Genomic DNA, 15,289 nt, shown 5'->3' with positions numbered 1-15,289 from the left:
TGTAGGTGGGCGGCGTTGTACGGAGTGGCAGATTAGGGGGTTAAAAAAAATGCAGGTGTCAGCGATAGCGGGGGGCGGCAGATTAGGGTTAATAAGTGTAAGGTTAGGGGTGTTTAGACTCGGGGTACATGTTAGGGTGTTAGGTGCAGACATAGGAAGTGTTTTCCCCATAGGAAACAATGGGGCTGCGTTAGGAGCTGAACGCTGCTTTTTTTGCAGGTGTTTTTTTTCAGCTCAAACTGCCCCATTGTTTCCTATGGGGAAATAAGCAAAGGCTGGAAAAAATGCTGTGCTTGTTTGATTGGCAAGTGCCACTCAGAGGAGATATCCGTCTGATCCTAGCAAAATACCTGAAGTTTCTTGTCTGAATAAGGGAATAAACCCACGTCTACGTTTCAGTCTCTCTGTGACTTCCTCAGTCAGGATCAGTTGTAGACTGATTGGGACACTTCTGTTTGCCCTTAATACTCCTAGTCTGGCTACATCATGAGTGATTTGCATATACAAAAACCCAATTATGAGACACTCACAATTTTCTTAAAGGGGCAGTCTACGCCAAAATTGTTATTGTTTAAAAAGACAGATAATGCCTTTACTAACCATTCCCCAGCTTTGCACAACCAACATTGTTACATTAATATACTTTATAACATTCAAACCTCTAAATTCCTGCCTGTTTCTAAGCCACTTAGGAAACAAAATTCAGATAACATCTCAACTTGAGCATCAGTCCTGTCCTTCTTGAAGGGTCATAAAATTGCAAAAAGAAAATGTTACGTATTATGTCATGTTTTTAATGCACTATTGCTTGTAAATAGCTGCGTACCCCTGTAAAGGCATTAACCACAGCTGAACATATCTGGTGAACCACTACCAAAAGGCATATATGTGCAGCCAGCTCCCAGCAGTGTATTGCTGCTCCCTGAGCCTACATAGGTATGCTTTTCAACAAAGGACACAAAGAATGAAGCATATTTGATAATAGAACTCAGTTTAAAACTCTCTTAAAACTGTTGCTCTGTCTAAAGCATGAGAGATTATTTTTTGTCACATTAAGCTGCGACTGATCACAAGACTTTGCTCTACCAGCCATACGGTAGCATCTTGTCTAAATGAGGTAGTCTGGAGGTGACAATGTAACTGTGTGTATCTGGACAGCTTTGAGTTTTTATTTCCTTTAATCAATTGGAAAATTTCACAAATGTGAACACATGTCTGTGGTGCCCTCTTTATTCCTAGAGGTACAGGCAGGACGCACGGCTTACAGGCACACAAGACCCCTCATTTGAAAGAGGAGAATCTGCCTTTATAAATGAGAGGTTTCTTGTGCTTTTAAAATGCAGGTGATCACTGCAAAAATGGCAGCTGCAGTAACTGCTGTTAGTGAACTAGAAGGGGCTCAAACTAATGTGACACCTCATTTGATAGTCAATAGCTGCCCTTTAAAATGAGGGGCCACTTATCCCTCTAGTATGCAGATGATCACTGTGACTGTCCCTTTCCTAAAAATGTACCTAATGTATTTATCGTATAACTTCTGTCCCCAGAGACAGCATACATACAATCAGTACCCCCAAAAACCATAAATCTGCAACATACTACACAGTGATTACTTGATTAGTACAGAAGCTAATTTATATCTGCCCCTAACTGACCCCAGCAAATTGTGCTAACAAGGTTCCGTTTTATTGCTTTTAGTACATGCGTTGTAAGCAGACCTGTTGCAGTGTGGTGCACACTTTCTCATATTTAATTTGCATTCATATAAAAGAAAATTATTTTATGTCTTAGCACAAATATTTGTTTTATAGAAACTTCCACAGATCTAAGAGAAACTCCCTAAACAAATATGAGAAAGTTGATAAATGTTGGGTGTGTGACAGTTACTTAAAGTCAATCCTAGCATTTGTGAAACGCTAGGATTGACCAGTGAAACAAATAAAGGGAACTTTCAGCCATAAAGTATAAAATGCTTCATGCACAAAGCTTGTTTATTTGGTTCTAACGTTCGCCGCACTGAGCTGCTCAGGCAACCCACAGCAGAACGCTATTTTGCTAAGAAGTGACGTTTCCACCTCTTAGCAAATAGCGTGCGGTATATCTGGCGCCACAGGGAGACGAGCCAGATTTCCCATAAGGCTATTGGCTAAGAGGTGAAAAGGTCACCTCTCAAGCAAAACAGCATTCTGCCATGGGCTGCCTGAGCAGCTCAGTGCGGCCCAACCCTTGAACCAAATAATGGAGCTTTCTGCATGAAATATTTTATACGTCATGACTGAAAGTCCCCTTTATTTGTTCCAATGGTCAATCCTAGCGTTTCACAAACGCTAGGATTGACTTTCACTTTAAGCTTCTTTGATGCCTGATCTGGCTGAGCTGGTAAATGTCTTGACTGTTATAGGGAGTTTTTTTTTTTTTTCTTTTAGATCTTATTCCTGGGTCCACTGGTACAACTCTCTCTGGACTGTCCGTGGGATTTTCTCGATGGGTTGAAAGTGGCTTTTGGTAAGTTGAGTGAGCTGCCCAACACCTGCCCACCTAGCAATGTCCTGTTTGTATTTATTTATTTATATCCCTTTCATATAGGTGGCGAGAGTCCGCAAGCTGTTACGTATGGGATATACATTCCTACCAGGAGATGGCAAAGTTTCCCAAACCCCAAAAAGTTTGTAAAACACCTCACTCATACCTTAGTTTTTACTTTGCCTCTGTTGGAGGTGGTTGAAGCATGATGTGCTTGATTTCTTCAGTAAAAGGCGCTTCAGGGCATATTGAGCCCGGTTCCCCTCAGAGTACAGGGTTTTTCAGAGGGATGTGATTGGGAGCACTGCCTTATGATACAATGCTCTCGCCTCATGGGAAATCCTTCATAGGTTCTCTGTAAATAAGGTTGCAGGGACTCGTCTTCTGCCTTCCCTATTTCTATTACCTCTGCTGATATGTTTCCGTACTGGTTTGACTGTCTGCTACTAAGTGGACGAATGTCTATGGGTAAGTATGGTTTTTTAAATAGACACTCACAGCTATGTTTATGGGCACTTTTACATGTTTAAAAGTTTAACTATATATGTATATGTCATGTGTATATATGGCCCTCATGGGAACATTTGTACGCCAGATTTGAAGTGGTGCTTGTGGTTGGGGAAAATGTCAACCCCCAAACATATGTCAACCTTTCAAAAGTACTACCCATTCTGACAGATCATTAATGTACAATTTTGAATTCACAGAAGTATTTCTCTAGTAAGGTGTATCCAGTCCACGGATCATCCATTACTTATGAGATATTCTCATTCCCAGGAAGTTGCAAGAGGACCCACAGCAAAGCTGTTATATAGCTCCTCCCCTTCCTACCATATCCAGTCATTCTCTTGCAACTCTCAACGCGCATGGATGTAGTAAGAGGAGAGTGGTGAAAAATAGTTAGTTTATTCCTTCAATCAAAAGTTTGTTATTTTAAATAGTACCGGAGTTGTGCTATTTCTTCTCAGGCAGAGATAGAGGAAGAATCTGCCTGAGTTTTTCTATGATCTTAGCAGGTTGTAACTAAGATCCATTGCTGTTCTCACACATATCTGAGGAGTGAGGTAACTTCAGAGGGAGAATGGCGTGCAGTTTATTCTGCTATCAGGTATGTGCAGTTATAATTTTTTCTAGGATTGGAAATGCTAGAAAATGCTGCTGATTCCTGATAAATGTAAGTTAAGCCTGAATACAGTGATTTAATAACGACTGGTATCATGCTTACTCTCAGGGGTATTTCCCTTATAGATATGCTATATAAAACGTTTGCTGGCATGTTTAATCGTTTTTATATATGCTTGGTGATAAAACTTTATTGGGGCCTAATTTTTCCACATGGCTGGCTTTATTTTTGCCTAGAAACAGTTTCCTGAGGCTTTCCACTGTTGTAATATGAGTGGGAGGGGCCTATTTTAGCGCTTTATTGAGCAGTTAAAATTGCAGACTGAGGCATCCAGTTTTCCTTAGGAGTCCCCTGAATGCTACAGGACATCCCTAAAGAGCCTAAAATCGTTTATTGGGGAAGGTAGGAGCCACAGTAAAGCTGTGGCACTTTGCTGGGACTGTTAAAAAACGTCTGTCGTTTTTTTGAACTAAGGGGTTAATCATCCATTTGCAAGTGGGTGCAATGCTCTGTTAGCCTATTACATACACTGTAAAAATTTCGTTTGTGTAACTGCCTTTTTTTTTTTTTTTTTTTTATAAACTTTATTTTTATTGAGGGAAAGAAAAAAAACATACAAGCACTTTGCTCAGAAAACAAGGAATTCAAGAATCAACACAATACTTTGCTGGTTACAAATTGTAGGATACAATGATAGGGGAGCAAACCTGCCGCTTCCCTCATTTTTACCCCTCTCAACAATCAAGACAGTAGAGGGCCCGCTTTTGGGCCGTGATGAGACTTTCTATGCTAGGGGCTTTACGTAGGATAGGTCACTTATGGGCCTATACTACACGCTCGTCCTCCTATATCACAAGGACCACGGGTGGGTCCAAGCATAAAGTATGGATAGAGGGAGGGCATATGTATGTAAATATTCAAAATTCACTATAGTAGGGCTCGGAGAGCAAACTGTAGTTCTCCGAACAGGGCAGAGACTGCTTAACTCTGCCAAATAAACAGAGAATGCAAAAAAGGAAAGGGGTGCACAAGATGATATGAGGGGGGTAACTGCGCCTCACTACTCTCATGCAAACACGGTTTTCTCTCTTTTCTAATTCTAACTCTCATTTCTACTTCTCTCGCTTTCTTTCTCCTGTCCTTTTAACAGATCTTGTCATTAAGCGTATATGGGCCCAGGAGATCTACTAACTTGTTTATTAACTTAAAACTCATATCACTAACATCATGCATGAAGGCGTAATAATAATCTACCTGCTACAATCTTCAAAGAATCAATACTACTCTCTTTAATACTGTGAATAAGTTTCCATATCGCTATAGTAGTATACTAAGGCTACAGGTCACTATATGCAGTCATATACCCCCTACACATTTGGACAGGCTAGCGTTTGGTTATAAGTATCTATATACTGCTGAACTGTGTACAGTGAAATACAAGGAGGAGCTATTTAACATAACCCAAGTGAATAAACTATTAACTACCCCTCCCACATGTAACAGACAGGATAACAATCAATCTCACATTGGGAAAGGCCAGAATATATTAACTAGGGGTTCATAGTAAGTACCCAAAATCTCAGCAGTTTGTAGCTTAAGTAATCTTTCAAACCTAGTACATACAAATTACGTCATCAGACAATAAAGTCATCATAAAACAGGGTAAAAAGAAGAGGAGATCAGTGAATTATGCTCAGGTTATACATGCTTTTGGGAATATTAGAAGTGTACAGATAATTACATTGCTGCATAATATACTAAAATGGTTAAAGCCATAATAAAGTACATCACACAAGGCTTCACGAGACTCCCAGATCTAACCCACTACAGTTTTCTCCCTGCCTGCAGCATACATGACACTCCGTTTGTTTTTTAAGAGTGAATCGCTTTCACACTGTTGCAGACAAGGCAGGTCAGTGAGGCTCAACCAGTCCAACAAACCCAGCAGCCATTTAAGCGCAGGGGAGCGGGGTCCCCAGAGTCCTCTCCTTCCCGAGGGTGCTCGAGGCCTCCCCTGCTCCAACCGCTTTACCCTCCTGTGACGTTCCAATTGCTCAACGGGCCTTTTGACAGGCAAAGTCTCAATCACCTTACGTGGCAGACGGATCTCCGTTGTGCGGGCTCGCCCGCTGCTTGTTTTAATCTGATCGATCCGCCGCTCAGCTGTACCCACGATGTTAGGTAAGGTAGTCGGTGTAGGAAGGGAGGATGCCTCTTCAAAGCCACAGTCTTTATACTGCATTTCCTCTGGGAAGTTGCTGCCCCGGATGATGAGGTCCATGCGCCTCTCAAGTCTGCTGAAGTGATCCTTTAGCAGCTTCTCTAAAGTCCCCCATGTTAGGTTAGAGACACGGTCCATTGCTGTTGTGTCAGGATGGAAAACAATTCATGGCAGCATAGTGTGAAAGTATACGGTAGGAGCTTTCCTTTTTACTCTGTATGTGGCCCCTTAACCCAGGCGGCCAGGGGGGAGGAATCGCCAAATTCATGTAAGTAGGCCGCAGCCATCCGAATTCAAACATATAGACTTCAAATCTGACTTTAAGTTGGTTCCATCAGCTCTCCATGAGCTCATACTGCATATAATAGAGATCTTTACTGCATAAGTGAACCTCAGAGAGCAAAATTCAATAAATTGTTAATTGTTTCTGACGAGCTGCAAAAAGATGCGTCTTCCTATAGCTGCTGCTTGGCCACGCCCCCCGTAACTGCCTTTTTTCACTGTTTTTCAAATTTTGACAAAATTTGTTTCTCTTAAAGGCACAGTACCGATTTATTTATATTGCTTGTTAACTTGAATTAAAGTGTTTTCCAAGCTTGCTAGTCTCATTGCTAGTCTGTATAAACATGTCTGACATAGAGGAAACTCCTTGTTCATTATGTTTAAAAGCCATGGTGTAACCCCCTCTGAGAATGTGTACCAAATGTACTGATTTCACTTTAAGCAATAAAGATCATATTATGTCTTTGCAAAATTTATCACCAGAGGATTCTGATGAGGGGGAAGTTATGCCGACTAACTCTCCCCACGTGTCAGATCCTTTGACTCCCGCTCAAGGGACTCACGCTCAAATGGCGCCAAGTACATCAAGGGCACCTATAGCGTTTTACTTTACAAGGACATCGCAGCAGTCATGGATAATACCCTGTCAGCGGTATTAGCCAGACTACCTGAACTTAGAGGTAAGCGAGATAGCTCTGGAGTTAGAGACGAAATGCAGAGCATACTGACGCTTTAAGAACCATGTCTGATACTGCCTCACAATATACTGAAGCTGAAGAAGGGAGAACTTCAGTCTGTGGGTGATGTTTCTGAATCAGGCAGAGTACCTGATTCTGATGTTTCTACATTTAAATTTAAGCTTGAACACCTCCGCGTGTTTACTAAAGGAGGTTTTAGCTGCTCTGAATGACTGTGACACAATTGCAGTGCCAGAGAAATTGTGTAGACTGGATAAATACTTTGCAGTGCCGGTGTGTACTGATGTTTTCCAATACCTAAAAGGTTTACAGAAATTATTACTAAGGAATGGGATAGGCCAGGTGTGCCGTTCTCTCCACCTCCTATTTTTAGAAAAATGTTTCCTATAGACGCCACCACACACGGGACTTATTGGCAGACAGTCCCTAAGGTGGAGGGAGCAGTTTCTACTCTTGCAAAGTGTACTACTATCCCTGTCGAGGACAGTTGTGCTTTTTCAGATCCAATGGACAAAAAAATTAGGTTTACCTTAAGAAAATATTTTGTCAACAAGGTTTTATCCTTCAGCCCCTTGCATGCATTGCCCCTGTCACTGCCTGCTGCGGCGTTCTGGTTTGAGTCTCTGGAAGAGGCCTTACAGGTAGCGACTCCATTGGATGACATACTTGGCAAACTTAGGGCACTTAAGCTAGCCAATTCTTTTGTTTCTGATGCCATTGTTCATTTGACTAAACTAACGGCTAAGAATTCTGGTTTTGCTATACAGGCGCGCAGAGCGCTATGGCTTAAATCATGGTCAGCTAACGTGACTTCCAAATCTAAGCTGCTTAACATTCCCTTCAAGGGCAGACCTTATTCGGAGCCTGGTTTGAAGGAGATCATTGCTGATATCACTGGAGGAAAAGGTCATGCCCTTCCTCAGGACAGGTCCAAATCCAGGGCCAAACAGTCTAATTTTCGTGCCTTTCGAAACTTCAGGCAGGTGCAGCATCAACCCCTCTAATGCAAGACAAGAGGGAACTGTTGCTCAATCCAAAGCAGTCTGGAAACCAAACCAGACCTGGAACAAGGGTAAGCAGGCTAGAAAACCTGCTGCTCCCTCCAAGACAGCATGAAGGAACGGCCCCCTATCCGGTAACGGATTCTAGTGGGGGGCAGACTTTCACTCTTTCGCCCAGGCGTGGGCAAGAGATGTTCAGGATCCCTGGGCGTTGGAAATTATATCCCAGGGATATCTTCTGGACTTCAAAGCTTCTCCCCCAAAAGGGAGATTTCACCTTTCACAATTATCTGCAAACCAGATAAAGAGAGAGGCATTCTTACACTGTGTACGAGACCTCCTAGTTATGGGAGTGATCCATCCAGTTCCAAACGAGGAACAAGGACAGGGTTTTTACTCAAATCTGTTTGTGGTTCCAAAAAAGAGGGAACATTCAGACCAATTTTGGATCTAAAGATCTTAAACAAATTCCTCAGAGTTCCATCATTCAAGATGGAAACTATCCGTACCATCCTGCCTATGATCCAGGAGGGTCAATATATGACTACAGTGGATCTAAAGGATGCTTACCTTCACATTCCGATACACAAAGATCATCATCGGTTTCTCAGTTTGCCTTTCTAGACAGGCATTACCAGTTTTGTAGCTCTTCCCTTTGGATTAGCTACAGCCCCAAGAATTTTTACAAAGGTTCTAGGGTCGCTTCTAGCGGTCCTAAGGCCGCGAGGCATAGCAGTAGCACCTTATTTAGACGACATCCTGATTCAGCGCGTCAAACCTTCCAAATTGCCAGGTCTCATACGGACGTAGTACTGGCATTTCTGAGGTCGCATGGGGTGGAAAGTGAACGAGGAAAAGAGTTCTCTATCCCACTCACGAGAGTTTCCTTTCTAGGACTCTGATAGATTCTGTAGAAATGAAAATTTACCTGACGGAGTCAGGTTATCAAAGCTTCTAAATTCCTGCCGGGTTCTTCATTCCATTCCGCACCCCTCGGTGGTCAGTGTATGGAAGTAATCGGCTTAATGGTAGCGGCAATGGACATAGTGCTGTTTGCACGCTTACATCTCAGACCGCTGCAACTATGCATGCTCAGTCAGTGGAACGGGGATTACACAGATTTGTCCCCTCAACTGAATCTGGACCAAGAGACCAGGGATTCTCTCCTCTGGTGGCTATCTCGGGTCCATCTGTCCAAAGGTATGACCTTTCGCAGGCCAGATTGGACGATTGTAACAACAGATGCCAGCCTTCTAGGTTGGGGTGCAGTCTGGGAACTCCCTGAAGCTCAGGGATTGTGGACTCAGGAGGAGTCTCTCCTTCCAATAAATATTCTGGAACTAAGAGCGATATTCAATGCTCTTCAGGCTTGGCCTCAGTTAGCAACTCTGAGGTACATCAGATTTCAGTCGGACAACATCACGACTGTGGCTTACATCAACCATCAAGGGGGAACAAGAAGTTCCCAAGCGATGTTAGAAGTCTCAAAGATAATTCGTTGGGCGGAGTTTCACTCCTGCCATCTATCAGCTATCCATATCCCAGGTGTAGAGAACTGGGAGGGCGGATTTCTAAGTCGACAGACTTTTCATCCGGGGGAGTGGGAACTCCATCCGAGGTGTTTGCACAAGTGATTCATCGCTGGGCAAACCAGAACTGGATCTCATGGCGTCTCGGACAGAATGCCAAGCTTCCCTGTTACGGATCCAGGTCCAGGGACCCCAGGGCGATGCTGATAGATGCCTCTATGCAGCGCCCTGGTCTTTCAACCTGGCTTATGTGTTTCCACCGTTTCCTCTGCTCCCTCGACTGATTGCCAAGATCAAGCAGGAGAAAGCATCAGTGATTTTAATAGCGCCTGCGTGGCCACGCAGGACCTGGTATGCAGACCTAGTGGACATGTCATCCTTTCCACCATGGACTCTGCCTCTGAGACAGGACCTTCTACTTCAGGGTCCTTTCCTCCATCCAAATCTAATTTCTCTGAGACTGACTGCAAGGAGATTGAACGCTTGATTTTATCAAAGCGTGGCTTCTCCGAGTCAGTCATTGATACCTTAATACAGGCATGAAAGCCTGTCACCAGGAAAATTTACCATAAAATATGGCGTAAATATCTTTATTGGTGTGAATCCAAGGCTACTCATGGAGTAAGGTCAGGATTCCTAGGATATTATCTTTTCTCCAAGAAGGCTTGGAAAAAGGTTTGTCAACTAGTTCCTTAAAGGGACAGATTTCTGCTCTGTCTATTCTTTTGCACAAACGTGTGGCAGATGTTCAAGACGTTCAGGCTTTTTGTCAGGCTTTAGTCCTGAATCAAGCCTGTGTTTAAACCTGTTGCTCCACCATGGAGCTTAAATTTGGTTCTTAAGGTTCTTCAAGGTGGTCCCTTTGAACCTCTTCATTCCATTGATATAAAACTTTTAATCTTGGAAATTCCTTTTTTTGGTAGCTATTTTCCTCGCTCGTAGAGGTCTCCGAGTTAGCTGCCTTACAATGTGATTCTCCTTATCTAATTTTTCATTCTGATAAGGGTAGTCCTGCGGGTACCAAACCTGGGTTTTTAACCTAAGGTGGTATCTAAACAAGGAATATCAATCAAGAGATTGTTGTTCCATCCTTGTGTCCTATTCCTTCTCAAAGAAGGAACATCTGTTACACATTTGGACGTGGGTTCGTGCTTTAAAAGAGTTTTACTTACAAGCTACTAAGGATTTTCGGCAAATGTCTGCTTTGTTCGTTGTTTACTCTGGGTCAGAGGAGAGGTCAAAAGGCGTCGGGAACCTCTCTTTCTTTTGGCTAAGAAGCATAATACGCTTAGGCCTATGAGGCTGCTGGACAGCAGCCCCCTGAAAGGATTACAGCTCATTCTACAAGAGCTGTGCTTCCACCTGGGCCTTTAAAAATGAGGCCTCTGTTGAACAGATTTGCAAGGCGGCGACTTGGTCTTTCGCTTCATACTTTTTCAAATTTTACAAATTTCATACTTCTGCTTCTTCGAGGCTATTTTTGGGAGAAAGGTTTTACAGGCAGTGGTACCTTCCGTTTAAAGTTCCTGCCTTGTCCCTCCCTTCATCCGTGTACTTTAAGCTTGGTATTGGTATCCCATAAGTAATGGGATGGATCCATGGCTGGATACACCTTACAAGAGAAGAACACAATTTATTGCTTACCTGATAAATTTATTTCTCTAGTGGTGTATCCATTCCACGGCCCCGCCCTGTCATTTTAAGGCAGGTAATTTTTAAATTTAAACTACAGTCACCACTGCACCCTATGGTTTCTCCTTTCTCTGCTTTTTTTCGGTCGAATGTACTGGGATATGGTAGCAAAGGGGATGACTATATAACAGCTGTTGCTGTGGGTCCTCTGCAACTTCCTGTTGGGAATGAGAATAACCCATAAGTAATGGATGATCCGTGGGACTGGATACACCACTAGAGAAATAAATTTATCAGGTAAGGCAAAATTGTGTTTTTTGTTTGCACATTGACAAATATTATTCTTTAAAAAATGATCTCTTAATTTCTGATATTTTTTTTATCATGCATGTCAAGCACTGATAAATTAAGGGGATGGCAATGTGCAGACATTTTACCTCCTGTGGGTGTTTCTATGGTGTCCTGTGTTTATGTCTTTGTGATTTTGTTGGTGCTTTGAGTGTTTAATGTATTTTTTTTTTTCTGTGGGTCTCTCTGTGAGGTGTGTGTGTATGTCTGGTGCATTTTCTCTGATGTCTCTGTGAGGGTGTGTGCGTATGTCTTTGTGCATTTTCTCTGGATGTCTTTGTGCATTTTCTCTGGATGTCTCTGTGAAGGTGTGTGCAAATTGGGCCCTGATCATTGTTTAAGTAAGGGGCCCCAAAATTTCTAGTGCGCCCTGGCCCTCGGACAGATACTCACTATTCCTCTGGCTTTTTTTCACGGGAAAAAATTAAAAAAATTGTGAAACTGGTTCCAGCTTGCATGCGCCAAATCTATTGCATTAAGTACTCATCAGATTAGCGCTCCATAGTACACGCAATAGGATTAACCGTCGCAAGTGAGCGTCAACACTTTCGATTTAACACAAACCTTCATAAACCTGACACTTTACCCCGCGCCATAGTACACGTGCGTCGGATTAACCATCGGAAGCACGTTGTCAACACATTTGAGTTAAAAAGCCTGTGCAGTTTCTTAACACACATTCTTGATATGTGCACTCTAAAGCTAGCGTGCCTTTTTTTTTCAAATAAAATAGAGTGTGTTTGATGTGTGTGTGTGTGTATGTATATAAATTATGTATATATAGTATATATATATATATATAATAGTATATATATATATATATATATATAAATTAATATATAATATACACACACACAACAGGGAACAAAATAAAGCACTCGCTGGACTTTGCGCATTCTGGTGCAGAGTGTTTATTTGTGACGTTTCGGGACCTCAAACGTCCCTTCCTCTGACAATACAATAGTGCAAATGAACAAGCTATAAAGGCCTGCAAACCCTCTCCCCCTAGTAGTTACCAATCGGCTCCAGCTGTGTGTACTCACTGATACACCACCCATAGAGGTGGCTCAGTTAATTAATACATTTCATTACCTTAAAGTGCACAATTGAAAGTGGGTATGTAAAGTGTCATAGCAATTGAACAAGTGTAAAAATGTAAGTTTGTCACCTATCCCAGTGGTTCCACATCGTCACCAAATAAAACCTCTCCTCACACCTAAAGAAACAAAACACACCGAGAAAGGGCAGACAGAAAAGTACCCCAATCAGACCATAGATTGTATTCATAACACCATATCGATGCACAATCGAGGGCCAGAGCCAGCTTCATACTCACCACGATCATACGGTGTGATCTATCCCCAGGTTTTCCCAATGGATGCTTCAGCACGCCTTCCTGTTGTCAAAGACAGAGACCAGCCTTCCCTAATGCCATCAAGGACACACACACGCGCCCCCCGGTATCCATTTGGAAGATCAGGCCGCGCCTCCTCTGACCGACCACTAACAAAACAGGCCACAAGCCCATATGCTGTCAATGATCTCCGTAGTAACCACAATCACAGTGGGTGCACTCATAGGCACCAAAGCTACATATCAGACTGATCGCGGCTAGACAGACAACCGATAATCATATACAGACCAACACCTGATGTAAAAAACCTGAGAGGGTGAATTACATAAATGTCAACTCAATACATAATCGAGGCCATCATCATAGAGCACCGGCCCGTCCTTAGTATGATCCCCCTTGGTGGGGAGTAAACCGTATCCGAACCCAACCACAGAAATAAAAATAAAAAATAAACATAAATACCAAACAGTGCTACCCCAGTACATAAACATTAGAGAATTATTATAACACTGACCCATTTCGTAAAATACTACAAATGTCAAAGGTCTCCAATTTTTTATTATTGGCTGCTCACAACACGCCTCCTGTCCAGTGACGGAAGTCATCTTTCCACTAATGGCAAGCGCCTTCTCACATGATATACCATATTATTTTCTAATTGGACGATCCCAAAGCGCACCTCTAACCAGAGACTGCGATCCTTAGACTTCTCAGTAATCATTAAAAACAGATTAAATACTCCAGCAATTCATGTATATCATGTATATCCGCAAGAAGTGCACCACATTATCCTAAACCAATTGTAAAAATCCTCCTCAATACATCCTTCATAAAAGGGGAGATACAAGTCCCATCGAAAAATCAAAAAATATAATTGTCAAAAATTAAATTGTCAAAAAATCATCTAAATCTAACATGCTTGATTATCAAATTGGGGGTTAATCCCCTAACGGCAAGAGCCACACACAATACTAGAAAATAATTAAATAATAAAAACTTAATAAAACTTCAACAACTTATAGAGCTAAGTGTGTATCCAAGACTACCAACCACATTTAAATCTCAAACAAATACCAACCAGCAAGAGCAGTATAGAACCAATGGGTATACATCCAAAATAGGGGTTCCCATCAATCAGGGGAGCAGGCGTGGTGACCATGGTCCACCGGGGTAACGACAAAAAGTGAAACCTTAGTGTAACAATGTGCATTCTAGTTAATATACACACATTAAAATGTCCTTACATAAAAAATTCTAACATAAAAACACCCCAATAGGGACATTAATAAGAACAAGTAACCTACTTGCACACAAAATTTTTATATTCCTCCAGGAATCCCCAACATTAAAAGGGTTCTTACTGGAACATGGAGGTGGGCATTCTAATGACCAACAGGTAATTTCTATCAATAAGTATAAACAAACTTTGTCAAGCCATTGTGTTTTGACAGATCATGTACTCTCCATCAAGAACAAAGTGGTTGTGGACTCACATCATGAACAGAGTAGTCGTGAACTCTCGTAGTAAAAATTGACTTGAAGGAGCTCATATTCAGTCCAGGGCACAGAGTCCATCATAGGAATGCTTGCCATCCAGATTGGACGTTGAGACCCCTGGGTGTCAGGGTACTGAGTTTGTGTATCCATCTGGCTTCCTTTTGTAACAAAAGCCTCGCTCTGTTGCCCCCTCTTCTAGGTATCGGTACATGATCGATAATGCGAAATCTCAGATACGCAACAATGTGTCCACTTTCAACGAAGTGTCGTGCCACAGGCTGGTCTGAAATTCCACTTTTTAAAGCGGTCCTAATACTAGACCGATGATTAGCCATCCGTGTGTGTGCATCATCTATAGTCTTCCGATGGTAAAAGAGGCCACACGGACAGTTAAGTAGATAGATGATAGTTTCGTAGTGCATGTAAGAAAGAAATTAATTTTATACTTTTTCTTTTTATCTGGATGTTGAAACATATTCCCGGTATGCATGCTGTTACAGAGTCACACAACTTATACATTTGAAGCAGCCATGTTTTCTTCTTCAGCCAGCCTTTGTTATCTCTCAGTGACAAAGAATCAGTCTTCATTAGGTAATCTTTTAGGCTCCTGCCCCTTCTATATGCCAAGCGTGGTGGCCCCCAATTCTCGAATGGCATTGCGGATCGGCCTGCACCCATTTCCATTCATCCCCTAATGGCTTTCATCACGTGATGATGGTGGATCCGAGGAATAAGCCCAGCTAACTGAAATGGTGGAAAGATTCACACAGCGGGGATACAGAAGAAAGCAATTACAATTTATGTGTGAACAAATAACAGTCTACTAAGGGGGTGAAGGAGGTGACATCAGAAACCAGTCCACAACTCACATTTGTTACCACTTATTCCCCGGATCACCATCACGTGATGAAAGCCATTAGGGATGAATGGAAATGGGTGCAGGCCGATCCCGCATTGCCATTCGAGAATTGGGGGACACCACGCTTGGCATATAGAAGGGGCAGGAGTCCTAAAAGATTACCTAATGAGGACTGATTCTTTGTCACTGAGAGATAACAAAGGCTGGCTGAAGAAGAAACAT

At 42.3% G+C, this 15,289-nt stretch overlaps 1 protein-coding gene across 1 annotated transcript in view; it reads left to right on the top strand.

Moving 5' to 3' along the window:
- Positions 1–15,289, top strand: part of RCE1 (Ras converting CAAX endopeptidase 1) — a 128,038-nt gene that overhangs the window by 53,781 nt on the left and 58,968 nt on the right. Inside the window, exon 6 of the mRNA XM_053719994.1 lies at positions 2,427–2,505. Within this exon, the coding sequence (XP_053575969.1) occupies positions 2,427–2,505 (79 nt within the window). The remainder of the gene's footprint in view (positions 1–2,426; positions 2,506–15,289) is intronic.

The sequence above is a fragment of the Bombina bombina genome, chromosome 7 (assembly GCF_027579735.1).
Source record: "Bombina bombina isolate aBomBom1 chromosome 7, aBomBom1.pri, whole genome shotgun sequence".
Taxonomy (NCBI): Eukaryota; Metazoa; Chordata; class Amphibia; order Anura; family Bombinatoridae; genus Bombina; species Bombina bombina.
The sequence above is the reverse complement of the archived record's forward strand: the minus strand, read 5'-3'. Positions and strand labels throughout refer to the sequence as shown.